This window comes from Mustela erminea, chromosome 9 (assembly GCF_009829155.1).
Source record: "Mustela erminea isolate mMusErm1 chromosome 9, mMusErm1.Pri, whole genome shotgun sequence".
Taxonomy (NCBI): Eukaryota; Metazoa; Chordata; class Mammalia; order Carnivora; family Mustelidae; genus Mustela; species Mustela erminea.
The window spans coordinates 44,391,519-44,410,935 of NC_045622.1; the positions used below are offsets into that span (position 1 = coordinate 44,391,519).

At 38.0% G+C, this 19,417-nt stretch overlaps 1 protein-coding gene across 2 annotated transcripts in view; it reads right to left on the reverse strand.

Annotated features, from left to right (window-relative positions):
- Positions 1 to 10,869: 10,869 nt before the first annotated feature.
- EED (embryonic ectoderm development) overlaps positions 10,870 to 19,417 on the reverse strand; it is a 30,606-nt gene continuing 22,058 nt past the window's right edge. For both annotated transcript variants that reach the window (XM_032357207.1, XM_032357208.1), the window contains 3 exons: positions 12,785 to 12,943; positions 11,770 to 11,843; positions 10,870 to 11,017 (listed from right to left, as the gene is read on the reverse strand). In XM_032357207.1, the coding sequence (XP_032213098.1) occupies positions 10,891 to 11,017; positions 11,770 to 11,843; positions 12,785 to 12,943 (360 nt within the window). In that variant the 3' untranslated portion in view covers positions 10,870 to 10,890. The remainder of the gene's footprint in view (positions 11,018 to 11,769; positions 11,844 to 12,784; positions 12,944 to 19,417) is intronic.

The window sequence follows — 19,417 nt, forward strand, 5'->3', positions numbered from 1 at the left end:
TTTTATGAACTAAAGTTGCTATATATTAATTATGCCAGTCTTTGTTATGAGGGATTTCAGCTTTTTCTTCATTTTGCTGGTGAATTTCTAGTTCTAACGTAGGACAAAGAATTAGAAACAGTGAATTTAATACCTTTTCTCCAGATTATAAAATCCAGCCTTCTATTCACCAAACTCCATTATTTCTACATACAATTCTTTGTAACTAAAGAGGGCCAAATTAGGGGCACCTGCGTGGCTAAGTTGCTTAAGCATCTGGCTTCAGCTCAGCTCATGGTCTTGGGGTCCTGGTCTAGAAGCCGGCATCAGGCTTCCCACACTGTGGGGAGTCCGCTTGTCCCTCTCCCAGAGCCCCTCTCTCTGCTTATGCTCTCTCTCTATTTCAAATAAATAAATAAAATCTTTAAAAAAATGACAACTCACAGAATGGGAGAAAATATTTGCAAATTATATATCTGGTAATGGAGTCATAAACAAAATACAGAAGGAATTCTTACTGCTCAAAAATTTTTTTAAAAGCAATTTTAAAATGGACAAAGGATTTTTATTAGTTTCCTAAGGCTGCCAGAACAAATTACCAATAACTGAGTGGCTCTTTTTATCTTGCAAAACTGAAACTATGCCTATTAAACAATTTCCATATTCCCCTCCCCCACAGACTTCTTTAGGTGATGAAGATGAGCTAAAATTGACAGTAGTGATAATTGCTCATGTACTGAGTATACTAAAAACCGTTGAATTATACATCTTAAATAGGTAAATTATATGGTATGCGAATTATATTTCAATAAAACTGTTTTTAAAATTAGTACTATTTATAATAGCATCAAAAAAAATTTTTTTAGCATCAAAAAATTTTTATGTAAAAGTGCCTATGAGCAAATGGGCCATCCTGGAATGGAAGAGAGGAATTACAGGAAAGCCTTCCCACTCCTAGCTCCTCAATACTGCCTTCAAGGCTCATATCCCCCAGATATTTTTCCTTCTCAGTGATGAGGGAGCACGAGGCTGGCTGAAGACAAAGCAAAAGCTGGCGCCTTGTACCCCCCCATCCGCTTCCCCTCAGTCCTATGTGTAGCATCCCTCAGGCAGCCCTGACTGCCATGAACAATAAGCAAATAGTTAACTTGCAGAGCTCACAATCCTGCTAGACAGGAGTCTCCCTTGGCTTAGAAATGTCCTAAATCTCACTAACAAAGACGATTGATAGCAGGATTGTGACATCCCACCAAAAAGTCTCCCAACTATCTTAATGTTAATGGCTGGTCTAAAGACAACATTGATCCAGCCGCAAGGGCAAGGCCTCCGGTAGGCCTCTGAAATCCTGGCACCTTGTAGGCCCTCTTTAGCATATGAAAACTCCACTGAAAACTCCCTTCCCCTCCCCTTCCCCCAAACGCAGGGTACATAACCTGCCATCCCTCACAACCCGGGGCAGCAGCAGCTCTTCCTGCCCACGGGTCCTGTCCCCGTGCTTTAATAAACCACCATTTTGCACCAAAGATGTCTCAAGAATTCTTTCTTGGTCATCGGCTCCGGACCTCAGCCCACGGAACCTCACCTAGGTTCTAGAACTTCATCATCAGGAAAAACTAACAACTCCGGAGATACAATTATCTTGAAATCTTTGTTGACAAAACTGACAGGCTGCCTAATCCTACTGTAGGGAAACATTCCACTTAATGGCTCTCCCCATATTTTTTCCTTATAAATAGAACATGCCACTAAGAATCATCAGACATTTGAGGAAAATCACTATCAAGTAAGAGAGTGACTGGGGAGAAGGGTTAGTGGATGGGGTAACTGGGTAATGGACATTGGGAAGGGTATGTGTTGTAATGAGCACTGAGTATTATATAAGACTGATGAATCACAGACCTGTACCCCAGAAACAAATAATACATTATATGTTAATTGAATTTAAGTTAAAAAAGAGAGTGACCAAAGTAAACAAATGAGGGGGAAGGAATTTAGTAAATACAAAAACAATACAAGATGCAGAAAAAAAATAATAAAACTCTATGCTATTATCTAGGGAGAGAGAGAGAAAGAAAGAGATTGTACCATTAAAATAAAATTAGAAGGGCGCCTGGGAGGCTCAGTGGGTTAAAGCCTCTGCCTTTGGCTCAGGTCATCATCTCAGGGTGCTGGGATTGAGCCCCACATCAGGCTCTCTGCTTAGCAGGGAGCCTGCTTCCTCCTCTCTCTCTGCTGAAGGCAGAGGCCCAAACCACTGAGCCACTCAGGCGCCCCCTATAGTTTTGACATGAAAAATGATACAGAGAGATGTATTATAGAGCTCATGGATGAATGTAGACTTAGCCTCAGTCAGATAGTCACACTAAAATGGAAATAGGGGCCATTATTTTCTATACATTTTTTATTTTTTTATTAACATACAATGTATTATTAGCCCCAGGGGTACAGGCCTGTGAATTGCCAGGTTTACACACTTCACAACACTCACCATAGCACATACCCTCCCTAATGTCCATAACCCAACTACCCTCTCCCTACCCCCCTCCCCTCAGCAACCCTCAGTTTGTTTTGCAAGATTAAGAGTCTCTTATGGTTTGTCTCCCTCCCAATCCCATCTTTTTTCATTTTTTCCTTCCCTATCCCCCAAACACCCCATGTTACTTCTCAAATTCTTCATATAAGGGAGATCATATGATAATTGTCTTTCTCTGATTGACTTATTTCGTTCGCCATAATACCCTCTAGTTCTATCTACATTGTTGCAAAAGGCAAGATTTCACTTCTTTTGATGGCTGCATAGTATTCTATTGTGTATATATACCAAATCTTCTTTATCCATTCATCTGAATGGACATCTAGGTTCTTTCCATACTTTGGCTATTGTGGACATTGCTGCTATAAACATTTGGGTGCATGTGTCCCTTCAGATCACTACATTTGTATCTTTACGGTGAATACCCAGTAGTGCTATTGCTGGGTCGTAGGGTAGCTCTATTTTCAACTTTTTGAGGAACCTCCTTGCTGTTTTCCAAAGTGGTTGCACCTGCTTGCATTCCCACCAACAGTGTAGGAGGGCTCCCTCTTTGCATCCTCGCCAGCATGTCATTTCCTGACTTGTTAATTTTAGCCCCTCTGACTGGTGTGAGATGGTATCTCATTGTGGTTTTGATTTGTATTTCCCTGATGCTGAGTGATGTGGAGCACTTTTTCATGTGTCTGTTGGCCTTCTGGATGTCTTCTTTGTAGAAACGTCTGTTCATGTCCTCTGCCCATTTCTTTTTTTTTTTTTTTTTCAATATTTTATTTATTTATTTGACACAGAGAGAGATCACAAGCAGGCAGAGAGGCAGGCAAAGAGAGAGGAGGAAGCAGGCTCCCTGCTGAGCAGGGCTCAATGCCAGGACCCGAGATCATGACCTGAGCCGAAGGCAGAGGCTTTAACGCACTGAGCCACCCAGGCGCCCCTCTGCACATTTCTTGATTGGATTGAGTTTGAGAAGTTCTTTATAGATTTTGGATACTAGCCCTTTATCTGATATGTCGTTTGCAAATATCTTCTCCCATTCTGTCAGTTGTCTTCTGGTTTTGTTAACTGTTTCCTTTGCTGGGCAAAAGCTTTTGATCTTGATGAAGCCACAATAGTTTATTTTTGCCCTTGCTTCCCTTGCCTTTAGCGATGTTCCTAGGAAGAAGTTGCTGCGGCTGAGGTTGAGGAGGTGGCTGCCTGTGTTCTCCTCAAGGATTTTGAGGGATTCTTGTCTCACATTGAGGTCCTTCATCCATTTTGAGTCTATTTTCATGTGTGGTGTAAGGAAATGGTCCAGTTTCATTCTTCTGCATGTGGCTGTCCAATTTTGCCCAACACCATTTGTTGAAGAGACTGTCTTTTTTTCCATTGGACATTCTTTCCTGCTTTGTCGAAGATTACTTGACCATAGAGTTGAGGGTCTATTTCTGGGCTTTCTATTCTGTTCCATTGATCTATGTGTCTGTTTTTATGCCAGGACCATACTGTCATGATAATGACAGCTTTGTAATAGAGCTCGAAATCTGGAATTGTGATGCCACCAACTATGGCTTTCTTTTTCAACATTCCTCTGGCTATTTGAGGTCTTTTCTGGCTCCATATAAGTTTTAGGATTATTTGTTCCATTTCTTTGAAAAAATGGATGGGATTTTGATAGGGATTGCATTAAACATGTAGACTGCTTTAGGTAGCATAGACATTTTCACAATATTTTCTTCCAATCCATGAACATGGAACATTTTTCCATTTCTTTGTGTCTTCTTCAATTTCTTTCATGAGTACTATATAGCTTTCTGAGTACAGATTCTTTGCCTCTTTCGTTAGGTTTATTCCTAGGTATCTTATGGTTTTGGGTGCAATTGTAAATGGGATTGACTCCTTAATTTCTCTTTCTTCTGTCTTGTTGTTGTATAGAAATGCAACTGATTTCTGTGCACTATTTTTATATCCTGACACTTTACTGAATTCCTGTACAAGTTCTAGCAGATTTGGAGTAGAATCTTTTGGGTTTTCCACATAAAGTATCATATCTGCAAAGAGTGATAGTTTGACTTCTTCTTTGCCTATTTGAATGCCTTTTATTTCTTTTTGTTGTCTGATTGCTGAGGCTAGGACTTCTAGTACTATGTTGAAAAGCAGTGGTGATATGTCTGATATCCCTGCCATGTTAAAGATCTCAGTTTCTCCATTGAGAATGATATTTGCAGTGGGTTTTTCATAGATGGCTTTGATGATATTGAGGCATATACCCTCTTTCCCTACACTTTGAAGAGTTTTGATCTAGAAAGGATGCTGTACTTTGCCAAATGCTTTTTCAGCATCTATTAAGAGTATCATACGGTTCTTGTTCTTTCTTTTACTAATGTATTGTATCACATTGATTGATTTGTGGATGTTGAACCAATCTTGCAGCCCTGGAATAAGTCCCACTTGGTTGTGGTGAATAATCAAAAGGGGCCATTATTTAGGCCAACAGAAATAAAATTATTCAATAAAGTGACTTAGCACAAAACCATGGCTGCCATAAGAAATTGCCACAAATTTGGTCACTTAAAAGAACACAAATTTAACTGTTCTAGAGATCAGATGTCAGAAATCATCAACTGGCCACAAACAAAATGTCAGCAGGGCCACAGTCTTTCCAGAGGGTCCAGAATAAATTATATTTTCTTGCCTTTTCAGATATTAGAGCTACATTCCTTAGGTTATAGCCCCTTTCTTTCACCTTCAAAGTAAACAACGTAACATCCTGCTCCAGACCTCACATTGCCCTCTTCTTTGTTATATATCACTCTGCCTTCCTCTTATGCAGATATTTGTGATCACATTTAAGATCCACCAGAATAATTCAAAATAATTTCCCCATCTCAATAGCCTTAACAATCATACCCATAAAGCCTCTTTTTCCATAGAAAGTAACAGTCACAGGTCCCAGGGATGGGGTCCTACTTGAGGGGGGTATTATTCAGCCTACTACACTATCTTAATAAAATCTCCAAATGTGCATTAAATAAAAATCATTATTTAACTCCACTAAGATGAGAGAAGAGGAAGAAGAGGGATGAACAGCTGAGATCCTCCTCATAGTCAATATATATCAAAATGAATGAAGGAACCAAAAGACAACAGCAACTACATATTAATTAGGTAAACGTAGGAAGAAATAGCTAAAAACGTAGTGCTTGCTTCTGTGGTATAGAACATGAGCAGAAAACTACTGTTTGTTTTTTGGTTTTGGTGGTTTGTTTGTTTGCTTAAAAGCCTTTTTAACTGTTTTACTTTTTAAACTATATGCCTATATTATTTTGATAATAAAATCTTATTTTATAAAAGTGGAAAAAATTAAGGAATTGGACTAATCTCTAAAATTCCTTGCATTGAATATGCCATGGTTTTATGTCTATTTAACATTGTTGTTTTAAATCACCCCCATCACAGCCTCCAAACTTTGGATGCCTAAAACAAACCCTATCAGGAAATCATCAGTAAAAATCACACCAGTATAAGAATTTCAGCTCAGAGACATATTGATGATTTGATAGCTCTCTTGAAAGGAGATCTGAGTGGCCTTCCCGTTGCCTGTCTTATCACAGATAGCAGATGCCAAAAAAAGCACAAATTCTTCTTCTCCCTGTGTCTAGGAATTTGCAGCATGAGACTTTGCATCTTTTGACATGCAAAGATGGTATCTATTTCTTCACCCTCCTGGACTTTTTACCTGATTTGATGGAAAGAATGCAGAAGTTATGTGCCAGTTCCAAGCCTAGACCTCAAAAATATTTGCAAGCATCTGTTCTAGTTCTTGGAACTTTGCCAAGCTAACAAAGGAACAAGCCAAGGATAGTTTGCTGGATAATGAAAGGCACCTGGCACCCCCTGCCTCTGCCAACAACCAATCAAACCTTAGGAACAGAGCTACAAAGCTGATTTGAGGCAGACCAGAAATTAATGAACCCAGTCAAGACCAGAACTTCTTGGCCATGATCAGCCAAAATAGAATCATAAGTTAAATAAAATTTGAAATGTTTTGCTGTGCAGCAAAAGCTAGCTTCCATGTAGTTCATTCACAATTTGTGATTGCATTTTATTCATTAATTTTCCTTCCCTGTAACAATTACTGGTAGTTATCTATTTAACATTCATTTCACCCTTCTTTAACAGAACCCCATTTTTGTTCAGGAATGCATCCCTTCCCCAGGAGGCTCAGAGCCCCAGAGGAGGCCCTGCTTAATCTAACTATTTTCCTGCCCCTTTGCAGTAAGTGGTTTAGAATCAATCCCATAACCCAGTTCCGATCAGTGAAACCTGAAAGGAAATCTGCTGGTGGTTGCTGGGACAGGTTTCTCTGTCTTAAGATAATCACATGAAGAGATGATCATTTTTTCATTCTGTACACAGACGTAACTGAAAATGACATCTGAAGTTGTAGTAACCAATCATCCTGAAACTTCAAAGAAAACAACCTGACAAAAAATTTTATACAAGGGCATCTGGGTGGCTCAGTGGGTTAAAACCTCTGCCTTGGGCTCAGGTTATGATCCCAAGGCCTTCGGATCGAGCCCCACATCAGGCTCTCTGCTCTCTCTCTCTCCTGCCTCTCTGCCCAATTGTGATCTCTGTCAAATAAATAAATAAATAAAATCTTTTAAAAATTTTTTTATACAAAATTTTAGCAGCTTAAATTCTAAAAATTTTAGTTTTAAAGCCTCATATAAAAAGAAATCAAATAATGGCCAATACTCAAAATCAATGACTTTCTGACAACCTACAATGTAATGGTTTTAGAATTAAACACATACACACTCCTTCAACTCATTGCACACAATGTAACAGAAATCACCCAACTTGTCAAATTTCACATCAGTCTGGGGTAACTGAAGCAGGGAAAGTGAAATGAATCTTTCATTCATCTAAAGTTTTGTTCTGTATCAGAAAAACCCACAAAATACCAAGAATACAGAAATCCATCAGTTCAATAACAAAATGATAGTCATTTTTTACCTAACAGGGGAAACCCACAGGTAACAAATGAAAGTAGGCGAAGTTACAAATTTTATAGTGTTAGAGCTATATTTTATGGCTAAACAGATCATCTAGCACTTTTTTTTTTTTTTTCATTTTAAGCTAAGCTCTATATCCAGCACGAGGCTTGCACTCATGATCCTGAGACCAAGAGTTCATGCTTTACTGACTGAGCCAGTCAGGAACCCCTAATATGAGTCTTGCTCCCAATTTCCTTGGTTTTACATGGTAAGTGCACTCTTTCACAGAACTTTTGTTTTAGTGATATATATATATATATACACACACGTGTATATATATATACACACACACATATATATACACATACACACACATATGTACATATATATGTATATATATATTTGTGTGATTGGGATATTATAGTCTATTTTTTAAAGGATTTTATTTATTTATTTGACAGTGAGACACACAGCGAGAGAAAACACAGTGGAAGTGGGAGAGGGAGAAGCAGGCTTCCTGCCCAGCAAGGAGCCCAAGGTGAGGCTTGATCCCAGGACCCTGGGATCATGACCTGAGCCAAAGGCAGATGCTTAACTGTCTGTGTCCCCCAGGCATTCCCTAGGACAGTAGTTTAAAAAAAATTTTTTAATGAAACCCACAGTAAGAAATAGACTATAGGGGCACCTGGGTGGCTCAAGTTGTTAAGCGTCTGCCTTCTGCTCAGGTCATGATCCCAGGGTCCTGAGATCAAGTCGTGCATCAGGTTCCTTGCTCAGCGGGTGGCCTGCTTCTCCCTCTTCCTGCCTCTCACTCTCTGACAAATAAAATCTTTTTTTTTAAAAAATAAAATTACTAGATGATCCTAGATGAAGCGATTAAGCAGAATGTCTATCGCCTTTGCTTCAAGTGAGAGTTTTAATTCTTTGAGCACTTTTGGACAACTGGACCACAAGTTCTTTATACCTCTGCCCTTCTCAGGCATTTTCTTAGGAAACAACAACTTTAAAATCATTTAATTTCTATCCAGCCCCTTTCTAATATTCTGTAGGATGATACACCTAAAATCACATCCCAGTCCTTTCGTAGCCCATTTTGTTTTCCTTCTAAAGACCCCAAGACTCCATTGTACTTGTCATCTCTGCAGCAGCAGCCATCTACTCTGCATCATAGATTTCTGTAAACTCGGGTCCCTGCTCACAGAGCACAATATGGCTCCCAGTCTCTGCCTTCTTTCCTATAGCTGAATTTGTTATTTTTCTTTTGAGGGCAAATGTGGGGAGAAGGGAAGAAGGTGGAAAATCATTCTATTCATTTTACTTGAAAGGACCAAAGAAGACCAAGATAGAGCCAGAAAGAGATAATAACAAGACTAAATAGTTAAGAAAAAAAAAAATGAGAACCTACTTACAGAGTGGTTAGTACCCAAAGGAGCTTCCTAGAAAAGTGGGGCACAGGACCTCAGATCAGCCCGACAGGATCAGCTTCACAGGTGTGTGATCAATGCAGTAAGCAGTAGAGGGGACTGAGTTCAGAAAGAACCCACGCGTAGTTTATTTTTTTTTTAAATTTTATATTTTTTAAAGATTTTATTTATTTGTTTGACAGATGAGAGATCACCAGTAGGCAGAGAGGCAGACAGAGAGGGGGAAGCAGGCTCCCCGCCAAGCAGAAAGCCTGATCCCAAGACCCTAAGACCATGATCTGCGCCGAAGGCAGAGGCTTAACACACTGAGCCACCCAGGGGCCCCCCCATGTGTAGTTTAATGCCTCCTCTGTTCCCATCTCGACATTCTTTTCTTTGAACTTGCATTTTTTAAGTCCAGTGGAACAAGACAGCATGTATGTAAAGAGGGAATTCATGCAATACGCGTATCTGTCTACCATTCCTTGCCTCTCTATTCATATGTAGCATTTTCAGTTCTTTATGAGCAAAGAATTCCATTATTAGATTCAAAATGAGTGCAAGCGTGTTTCATCTAAAATTGAGTAGACAGCGGTCCTGACAACCCCAAGAAGCTGTGGTTTCAGTTTGAACCAGAACTTGGGTTTTTTTTTGTTTGTTTTTTAAGATTTTACTTATTTGTTTGACAGGGATCACAAGTAGGCAAAGAGGCAGGCAGAGGAGAGGAGGCAAGAAGACTCCCCGCTAAGCAGAGAGCCCCATGCAGGGCTCAATCCCAGACCCCTGAGACCATGACCTGAGCTGAGGCAGAGGCTTAACCTACTGAGCCACCCAGGTGCCCCTTTTCCCTGCTTTTTAAGCAAGAGGCTTGCACCTATGAAAAACCCACAGCAAATATCATTCTCAATGAGGAAAAACTGAGAGTTTTTTCCCTAAGGTCAATAGTGCAACAGGAACATCCACTCTCACCACTTTTGTTTAACATAGTAGTAGAAGTCCTAGCCTCAGCAATCAGACAATAAAAAGAAATAGAAGGCATATGAATCAGCAAAGAAGTTAAACTCTCACTCTTTGCAGATGATATGATACTTTATACAGAAAACCCAAAAGGCTTCACCCCAAAACTGTTAGAACTCATACAGGAATTCAGTGAAGTGGAAAGATGTAAAATCAATGCACAGAAATCAGTTTCATTTCTACACACCAACAAGACAGAAGAAAGAGAAATTAAGAAGTTGATCCCATTTATAATTGCATCAAAACCCATAAGATACCTAGGAATAAATCTAACCAAAGAGGCAAAGGATCTGTACTCAGAAAACTATAAAGTACTCAAGAAATTGAGGAAGACACGAAGAAATGGAAAAATGAAAAGAAATAAAAAAAGAAATGGAAAATCTATAGAATTTTAAACATAATTACTATGAAGTTATTACAGAAGAAATAAGAAATAAAAGACATAGTTAATACACTTTCCAGTAAAAATAAGTAACAATATTTAGGGTTTAGTGTATGTCAAGTACTGTTCCAGCTGTTTCACTTTGATCATTTGATCCTTAAAATCCCTATAAGGTAGGTATTCTTATCTCTGTTTCACACAGGAGGAAACTGACGTAGATGTTAAGTTACTTAGCTCAGCTCATAGTTGCAGAATTAAATTCTGCTTAGTTCTAGAACTTAACTTAATCACATTATAGAGCTTTCTTTAGTTAAAAGAACTACAAAAATGATCATTACAAAAAAGGGTGTACATTTCTTTTTCTCACAATGAAAACAGACTAACACACAGCTTTACAAAAATAAATTTTTATTAAAAGCAGTAGAGTCTGAGCAGGAGACAGTACAAAGAATGTAAACAATGTAAACATCACTACATTCAGCTCAGCCTGATTGAATGCTGAAAGACAACTCTAAATGCTCTATGTGCCCTTACTAGCAAGATACAGTAATTCTATTATACACAGAAAACACGCTCTAATTTTGATTAAGAAAAAGTATTTTATCGAAGTCGGTCCCAGCGCCAAATACTGGCATCATCACAAACAGCTATAAGAATACTGCTATCCCTGCTAAAACTGGTTTGTCTAATAGCAGCACCACATTTATGATGAGTCAGTGTTGTACATCTAGAAAAAAAACAAAACAATAGTTTAAATGCCATTCATAAAAAATGTTGTATCAAATTAAACCAGTGAATTAGAAAACAAATAGATGTTCCAAGTCATATGGAAAGCATTTAAAACATCACTAAGAGCTCAATCTCTAATTTCATAAAACTTGGGTATATTTTTAATTTAAAAAAAAGTAATTTGTCACCACAGTACTTATGATAAATAGTCATTATGAGAACACAAAGTATTTAAAAATAACTGAGTCATGTAAATGTTAAAAATGATTTAAGAATGGTACTTTAAGTATTAATTACTTCCTATCTATTGGCATTTGAGTAAAAAGGCAGAAATTATCAGTAAAGGGACGCCTGGGTGGCTCAGTTGGTTGAGCATCTGTTTTCGTCTTTGGTCACGATCCTAGGTTCCTGGGATTGAATCCTGCACCGGGCTCCTTGGTCGGTGGGGAGCCTGCTTATCCCTCTACCTGCCACCCCGCCTGCTGATGCTAGCTCTCAATCTCTCTCTGACAAATATATAAAATCTTTAAAAAACAAAACAAAACAAAAAAAACCACTTTATTTTTCCCAGAGAGAGAATGCACACAAGCAGGGGAGGGGGGCATGTCAAAGGAGTACCAGACTCCCCACAGAGCAGGGAGCCTGAGGACTCTATCCCAGCACTCTGGGATTATGGTCTGAGCTGAAGGCAGATGCTTAACCAATTGAGCCACCCAGGTGCCCCTATTAGTACATAGTCTAAATACTTACTTGGCTTTATGAGGATCTTCTACTTCTAAATCCCAAACATAAAGTTTGCCAACCTGATTGCCCAATGCAAGCATCTGTATAAACATATTTTTAAAAAATTCAAATTATTAAATAGGCTACAGGGCCTTCAAGCATTCTTAAGACATGTTCATATTTCAGAAAAACCTCAGCTTTATCCTATGGCTATGCTCATGATTAGTTCTTTGCACCCTGTATTTCTGATTTGTAAATGGGGATAATAGCAACTAATACTTCAGAGGTGTCCTGAGTAAATTAGAAGGCATTTTGCAAATTTATGAAGGACTTTACCATTTACATAGTTAGCATGTACTCTTTATTCTGCCTTAAAGAATTATAGCAACAGCTACAGAGAGCTTCTCCAGTCTTCTGAGAAATAAATACCCAAATAATTTGTTACTACAAATTCCTAACACAATTCTCTTTAAAATTTTAGATAACTATTACTTGGTCCCACCTTCGATGCTGATTTTTCTCCAAGCTTTTATATAAAAAAATCTACTTAAAAAGTTTAACACTCCTGGGACGCCTGGGTGGCTCAGTTGGTTGAGCAGCTGCCTTTGGCTCAGGTCATGATCCCAGTGTCCCGGGATCGAGTCTCACATCGGGCTCCTTGCTCAGCGGGGAGCCTGCTTCTCCCTCTGCCTCTGCCTGTGCTCGCTCGCTCTCCCTCTCTCTCTCTCTGATAAATAAATAAAATCTTAAAAAAAAAAAAAAAAGTTTAACACTCTAATCACCAAAACATTAAATCTTAGTAACAGATGTTATGGAAAGTAAGCACCTCACTGCCACCACTGACACCTGTTAACTACATTTTAAAATAAACATTGCAGATGGTGAGCAGAACCACAAAGATAGAATAAATAATATCAGTTGCCAAAGTAATCAATACAAAAGATCAAGGTAGATTCTTAGAGGAAACTGAAGATGGATGCACAACAGAGAAAAGTGAAATTTTCAATGGTCTTAAGTTTAAAATGTAAAAATATGCTGCTACCTTTTGCCAGAAATCCATAGAAAACCTCATGTACCAAATGTCACACTGGCTGTAATCGAATCGCCCAAGAATAGTCACATTAGACTCACTGGGTTTAATTTTATCTATATCATCTTCCATTTTCCCAGGTTTCCAGCAAACAATAGCATTTTCACAAGACTTTAAAAGAGAGAAATGAGAAAACAAGAAATGTTACATACAAAACTGAATTTTAAATATTACAAACAAAGCCCTTCTTTATTATCTTTTTAGAATTGACAGTCTTAAAACCTGGTTACCCAACTACTAAATACAGTGATATACATTCATTTATATTTACAGAGTCAATGTCCACACTTGAGGACAAGAAGTCATATTAGAACAGAATTTAACAATATTCAAAAGCATTATGTTATCTGGAGTATTCATTTTGAAGTCACAATTTCTCTTCCAAACCAAATTCAGCTCTAGATACTGTGGCATCCAGACTTGAGTGTCCTATAACGAAAGTAAAATTACAAAAACTCTGTACAAATGCATGGCTCTTCAATATGGCCCCCGCTTAGAGGCCTTAGAGATCAGATTATATAGAAGGCAATAAACGCAGTAGTTTTAACATCAAGACACTGATATGGGCATAGGACTGAACTAGACTAAGTTACATCTTCCTCGTTCTATATCATTATCTTTGCACACATTCTCGTTAAGCAGCAAGTGATAAGGATTACAATGGAAGAAAAACTGCAACATGGTGGGCACTATTTATATTAAAGGCCAGTGGTGTGATAATGAGGGACATTTGGCAATGTCCCTGGCCTTTGGTGGGTGGACAAGGAAAGACGCTGCTGAGCATCCTACAATGTACAGGATGGCCCCTCCCATTAAAAAAAAAAAAAAAGATCTAGCCCAATTACCTCAACAGAAACTGAACTGAGAAATGCCTGTGTAGGGAAAGAGTGTCTGCTGGAGTGTTACAGGACACACAGTCCAGGCAATTCTGGTTTGGTCCCCAGCTGTGTCTGGTTCACTGACTTATGAACAGTTTAACAGCAGGGAAGATTAGGGAGGAGACAGTACCCCAACTTTTTTCTTTCTCTGCCTTTTTTAGATTATATAAAATCCCAGGGCTATATATCTGATACATAAGTTTTTTTAAAAGTACCTTAGATTAGAGATCACCTACTTTGATAACCTAACTAAATGCACAACTGGACTGATAGCCCATAGACTTCCCTCAAAAAACTCATCCTGGTCCCAACCCTACTGAATCAGAATCTCTACAAGGGAAGGCCGAAGCAGAACAACTGTGACAGAGTTCTTCAAGTGCCTTGCACCAATTACACTGGTAAAGGATTCTTTATTAGTCGAGTCCCCTCATGAACTAAAACTTGAGGTAAAGAGAAGTTCCTCATTATAATGGATGACTGCATTTGAAAATCATCTTGATGGATGCCTAGGTGGCTCAGTGGGTTAAGCCTCTGCCTTCAGCTCAGGTCATGTCTCAGGGTCCTGGGATTGAGCCCCGCACTGGGCTCTCTGCTCAGCGGCGAGCCTGCTCCCCGGCCTCCCGTCTGCCTGTCTACTTGTGATCTCTGTCTGTCAAATAAATAGATGAAATCTTTAAAAAAGTCATCTAGAGAGCTTTTTAAAATTACAAATTCCCAGGTCCTTTTGCCAGATTTAGAATCTCTGGGACTGAGGCCTAAGAATCTATTTTTACAATGTTCTCCTAGTGATTCTGATGCAGAAATAGATTTGTGACCACCAATATATTTCATTCAGGTCAGCTTCCTGAAACCTAAAATGCAGAAATCCCTTCCTATCGTCTGACGAAGGTCTAAGAAAAGAAATTTTAGAGTTAGTGCCTTTTTACTTCTACTTCCAAAACGATGGGGTAGGTGTACTTTTCTCCATTTATCCTCACTATAGCTTAAAAGACTAAGTATCAAATAGAAAGCAAACATAAGACTTTGAAAGGTAGAGAAAAGGCAGACTGGTTAGGAACCTTGGGACATGAAGGATGCTGAGTTCCTTGGTTCTCTTTTGCCTAATTTATGTATCCCAGACTGGATGCTAGAGAAGGCAGCAGCTCAGCGATCAATACCCATGGGTTAATTACAAAACACCCACAACAAAAGCCTGCTCTCTCTAACCAAAGAACCAGAAAAGTGACAATCTAGCAGGGGAGAAAATTTTCAAACATCCTATTCCAGGAAAACACCACAGAAAAAAACTGTAGGCTCATCCTCGCATGAACCACCAATGACCCAGTGGGGAGCACTTCTCAGGTGGTAACCTATGTACCTCAAATGCATACCCAACCCTCCCTACTCCTGACTCTACCTGCCCCTCATCATAATGAGGTAACTCTGGTCTCCTTCTCTTTGCCTAGGGTGGTATCAGAGGAGGCCCAGCAAGAGTCAGCTTGTTTACAATCATCCACAGCCCTCAGTGTCAGTGGAGACCACTTGGGAACAGTAATGAGACGCCATCATCTCGACTTCCCCACCACTTGCCAATGATGAAGCAGTGTTCCTCTTCTCCAGCTGAAAATTTGTCAGAGGAAGACTGCTGCAAAAGATCTAAATAAAATAAGATGCAGTCTTGTAGTGTAACACTCAAAATACCTAGATCTCAATAAAAAAATTCACTTGTCACACCGAGACTCAGAAAAAATCTCAACTTTAATGCTAAAAGACAATAAATGCCAACAATGAGATGCAGATGTTCAAACTACCTGACAAGGATTTTAAAGCAGCCATAATAAAAATGCTTCAATGAAAAAAATGCTTCAATAAGCAATTACACACTTAAAATAAAAAGGTCTCAGCAAAGAAATAAAAAGAATCAAATTGAAAATTTAGAATTGAAAAATATAACCAAAATAAGAAAATCAACTGAAAGGTTCAATAAAGAAAGAGTCAATTTAACATCTGAAAAACAGAAACTACCCAATCCAAACAAAATGAAACAAACCTAAAAAAATGACAGTCCCAGGAGTCAAATGAAAGATCTAACATTACATCATTAAAGTTCCAAAAGGAGAAGAGAGGTCTAGAAACGAATTTGAATAATGGCTGTAAAACTTCCAAATTTGGGGCAAACTATCTCCAAAAGTCATAAATCTATTACAAATATAAGGTGAGTGAACTCCTAAAGATAAATTCAAAGAAATCAAGGTACATCATATTCAAACTTCTGAAAACTAAAAAGACAAAGAAAAAAACCCTGAAAGCAAGTAAGACAGAACTCGTTATGATTAGGAGAAAAATAATTCCAATGATGGCAGGGATCATCAGAAACCACGGACCCTGGAGAGAAGGAACACAACTTTTTTCAAATGTGTAAAGAAATTAACTGTCTATGTAAAATCCCATTTTGAATGAATATACCTTTCAGGAATGAAGGACGAAGAATAATGAAGAATTTGTCACCAGCAGACCTTTCCTAAAAGAATGGTTACAGGCAGTTTTATAAACACAAAGAAAATAATATGAGAAGGAATCGTTGAACATCAGAAAGGAAGAAAGAACAAGGGAAAAACCAAAAATGAGTAGATACTCTCCTTTTCCTCTTGAGTTTTTAAATTACGTTTGATGGTTGAAGCAGAAATAGTAACATTAAAAAAATAGTAACTTTTTTTGATGTTGTTCTCAATTATAAAGGGAATATTCAAGACAATCAAACTATAAATGGTGGATAAAGTAACATAAAGGAAAGTAAGATTGGCAAAATGCTGATACACAGTAGAGAGGCTACCTAAATATATTTTTATATTTGTGTTTGCATAGTAGGCATGTCTTTGAGCAATTTTTATCTTTTTTTTTTTTTTTTAAAGTAGGCTCCATGCTCACCATGGAGTCCAATACGAGACTTGAACTCACAACCGTGAGATCAAGACCTGAGCTGAGATCAAGAGTCGAATGCTTAACTGATTGAGCCACCAGGGAATCTGGCAATTTTTTACTTTTAATCTACACACATTTTATACTTAAAGTGACTTTCTTACAAATAAAGCATTAATAAAGATACATAATATATATAACAAAAGGTAACAAAATATTTAATAAATATACATATATAACATCTAGAGGAAAAACTAAAAAGCTATATAAAGAAATGTACTTCAGGAGACTGGGTGACTCAAATCAGTTAAGCACCTGCCTTTGGCTCAAGTCATGATCCCAGGGTCCTGGGATTGAGCTTCACATCAGGCTCCCTGATCACAGGGATCCTGCTTCTTCCTCTCCACCCTGCTTGTGCTCTAATAAATCAAGTCTTTTTTTTTTTTTTTAATAAATAAAATCTTAAAAAAGAAAAAAAATGTATTTAGTATTACAGATAAATCAAATGGAATTCCAGAGGTACCTGGGTGACTCAGTTGGTTAAACATCTGCCTTCAGCACAGATCATGATCTCGGGTCTGGCTCCCTGCTCAGTGGGGAGTCTGCTTCTCTCTCTCCCTCTTACCCCCCTCCCCTCAAAGGTTATGCTCTGTTGTGTGCTCTAACAAATAAAAAAACCTAAAAAAAAAGAAAAGTGGGATTCTAAAAACTGTTCACATAGAAGTACCTGGCTGCTTTAGTCAGTAGAACATGGGACCCTTGATCTAGGGCTTGTGAGTTCAAGCTTTACATTGGACGTAGAACCTACTTAAAAAAAATGTTTGCATTACCTATAGGAAATTAGGGGAAAAGCCCAGATAAAAGAAAAAGAAGAAGAAGAAGAAGAAGAAAAAAAAGATTCCAGTCACCAAAACACAGCAATAACAAGCAAACCACCATAAAACTGAAAGCAAAAAGGGAAAAAAATCCACAAGTACAGCTGCAAACATCCCCATCTCTCAACAATTGATAAAATACATAGAACAGGGGGTGCCTGGGTGGCTCAGGGGGTTGGGGCCTCTGCCTTTGGCTCAGGTCATGATCCTGGGGTCATGAGATCGAGCCCCGCATCAGGCTCTTCAGCTCTGCGGGGAGCCTGTTTCCTCCTCTCTCTCTCTGCCTACTTGTGATCTCTGTCTGTCAAATAAATAAATAAAATCGTAAAAAAAAAATATGTAGACAGAAAAATCAATGAAGCCATAAAGAATTCAACCTCACATCGACCAACAGTACCTAACAGACACTTATGGAACACTCCACACAAACAGAATTACACACTCCTTTCAAGCTCCCACAGAACATACCCAAGATAGTGTCATAAAACAAATCTCAAAAAAGTTTAAAAGAACCCAAATCACAAAGAATATGCTCTGAGCACAATAGAGTCAAACTAGGAATCATTTAAGAGAAAGATAACAAGAAAATCTCCAACACCTAGAAACTAAAATTCATATCTAAATTAGTGAGATGCAAAAAAATAACAAAATAAATTAGTGAGATGCAGCTAAAGAACTGCTGAGAGGAAAATTTATAGCATCTAATACTTATCTTAGAAAAGTCTCAACTCGATAATCTGAGCTCCCACACCTTAAGAAACTAGTAAAAGAGCAAAATACACCCAGGGCAAACAAATGGAAGGAGAGATAAAAAATTGAGGAGCCTTTACCAAGACTTACAAAAAAAGAGAAGACATTAACTACCATCTCAGGAATGAAACAGGGCTATCAGAGACCTTACAGTTGTCAAAAGTACAGTAAGAGAATATTACAAACAACTCTACACATCAATTTTACCTTAGATGTAGTCAATTAATTCCTCATACAACACAAACTACCACAACTCACACGATATGAAATAGTTAATTTGAAAAGCTCTTTTAACTACTAAGGAAATGGAATCTTTATCTTTAAAACTCTCAAAAATATCTAGACCTAGATGACTTAACCAGAGTATTCTAACAACCATTTATGAAGAATTTCTATATTTCTCCAGAAAATAGGAGGGAAAACTTGCCAATTCATGTCCATAAGCCTGTGTTATCAATACCAAAACCAGACAAAGACATTACAAAAAACTTCAGACTCATATCACAGCCTCATTAATACAAACAAATCTTTAACAAGATTATCAGCTATTAGCAACATATATAAAAAGTCACACACTATGAATAAATAATTCAACACCCATTCATGACAAACTTCTCAAAAAATTAATTAGTAAGAGGGACAGTTCTCAACTTGATAGAAACATCTACAAAAACCATATAGCTAATATACATAATTGTGAAAGACAGAATTTTTCCCTTTTAGTACCAGAAGTAAGTCAGGAATGTTTGTTTGATCTTAACACTACTATTCAACACAGAACTGGAATTTTGCCAGTGAAATAAAGCAAGGCCAGAAAGGAAGACATAAAACTGTCCCTATGTGCAGATGACATGATGGTCTACATAAACACTCCCAAGTACTAGACAAAAAAAATCAGGGGATTCAAGGTCAGTATGAAAAATTAATTGCTTTCCTGTATACTAACTAGCAGTAAACACAAAGAAATAAGGAATACCATCTATAATCACTCAAAAAAGAGCAGTAGTTAGGTATAAATCCAACAAAGCATGTACAGGACTTGTATGCTAAAAGCTACAAAATGCTGATAATAAAATCAAAGATCTAAATAAATGGAGAGACATACTATGTTCATGGACTAGAGAGCAGAGCAAAGACATTAATTCCCCATCAAACTGATATACAAGTTTAACAAAATACCAAAC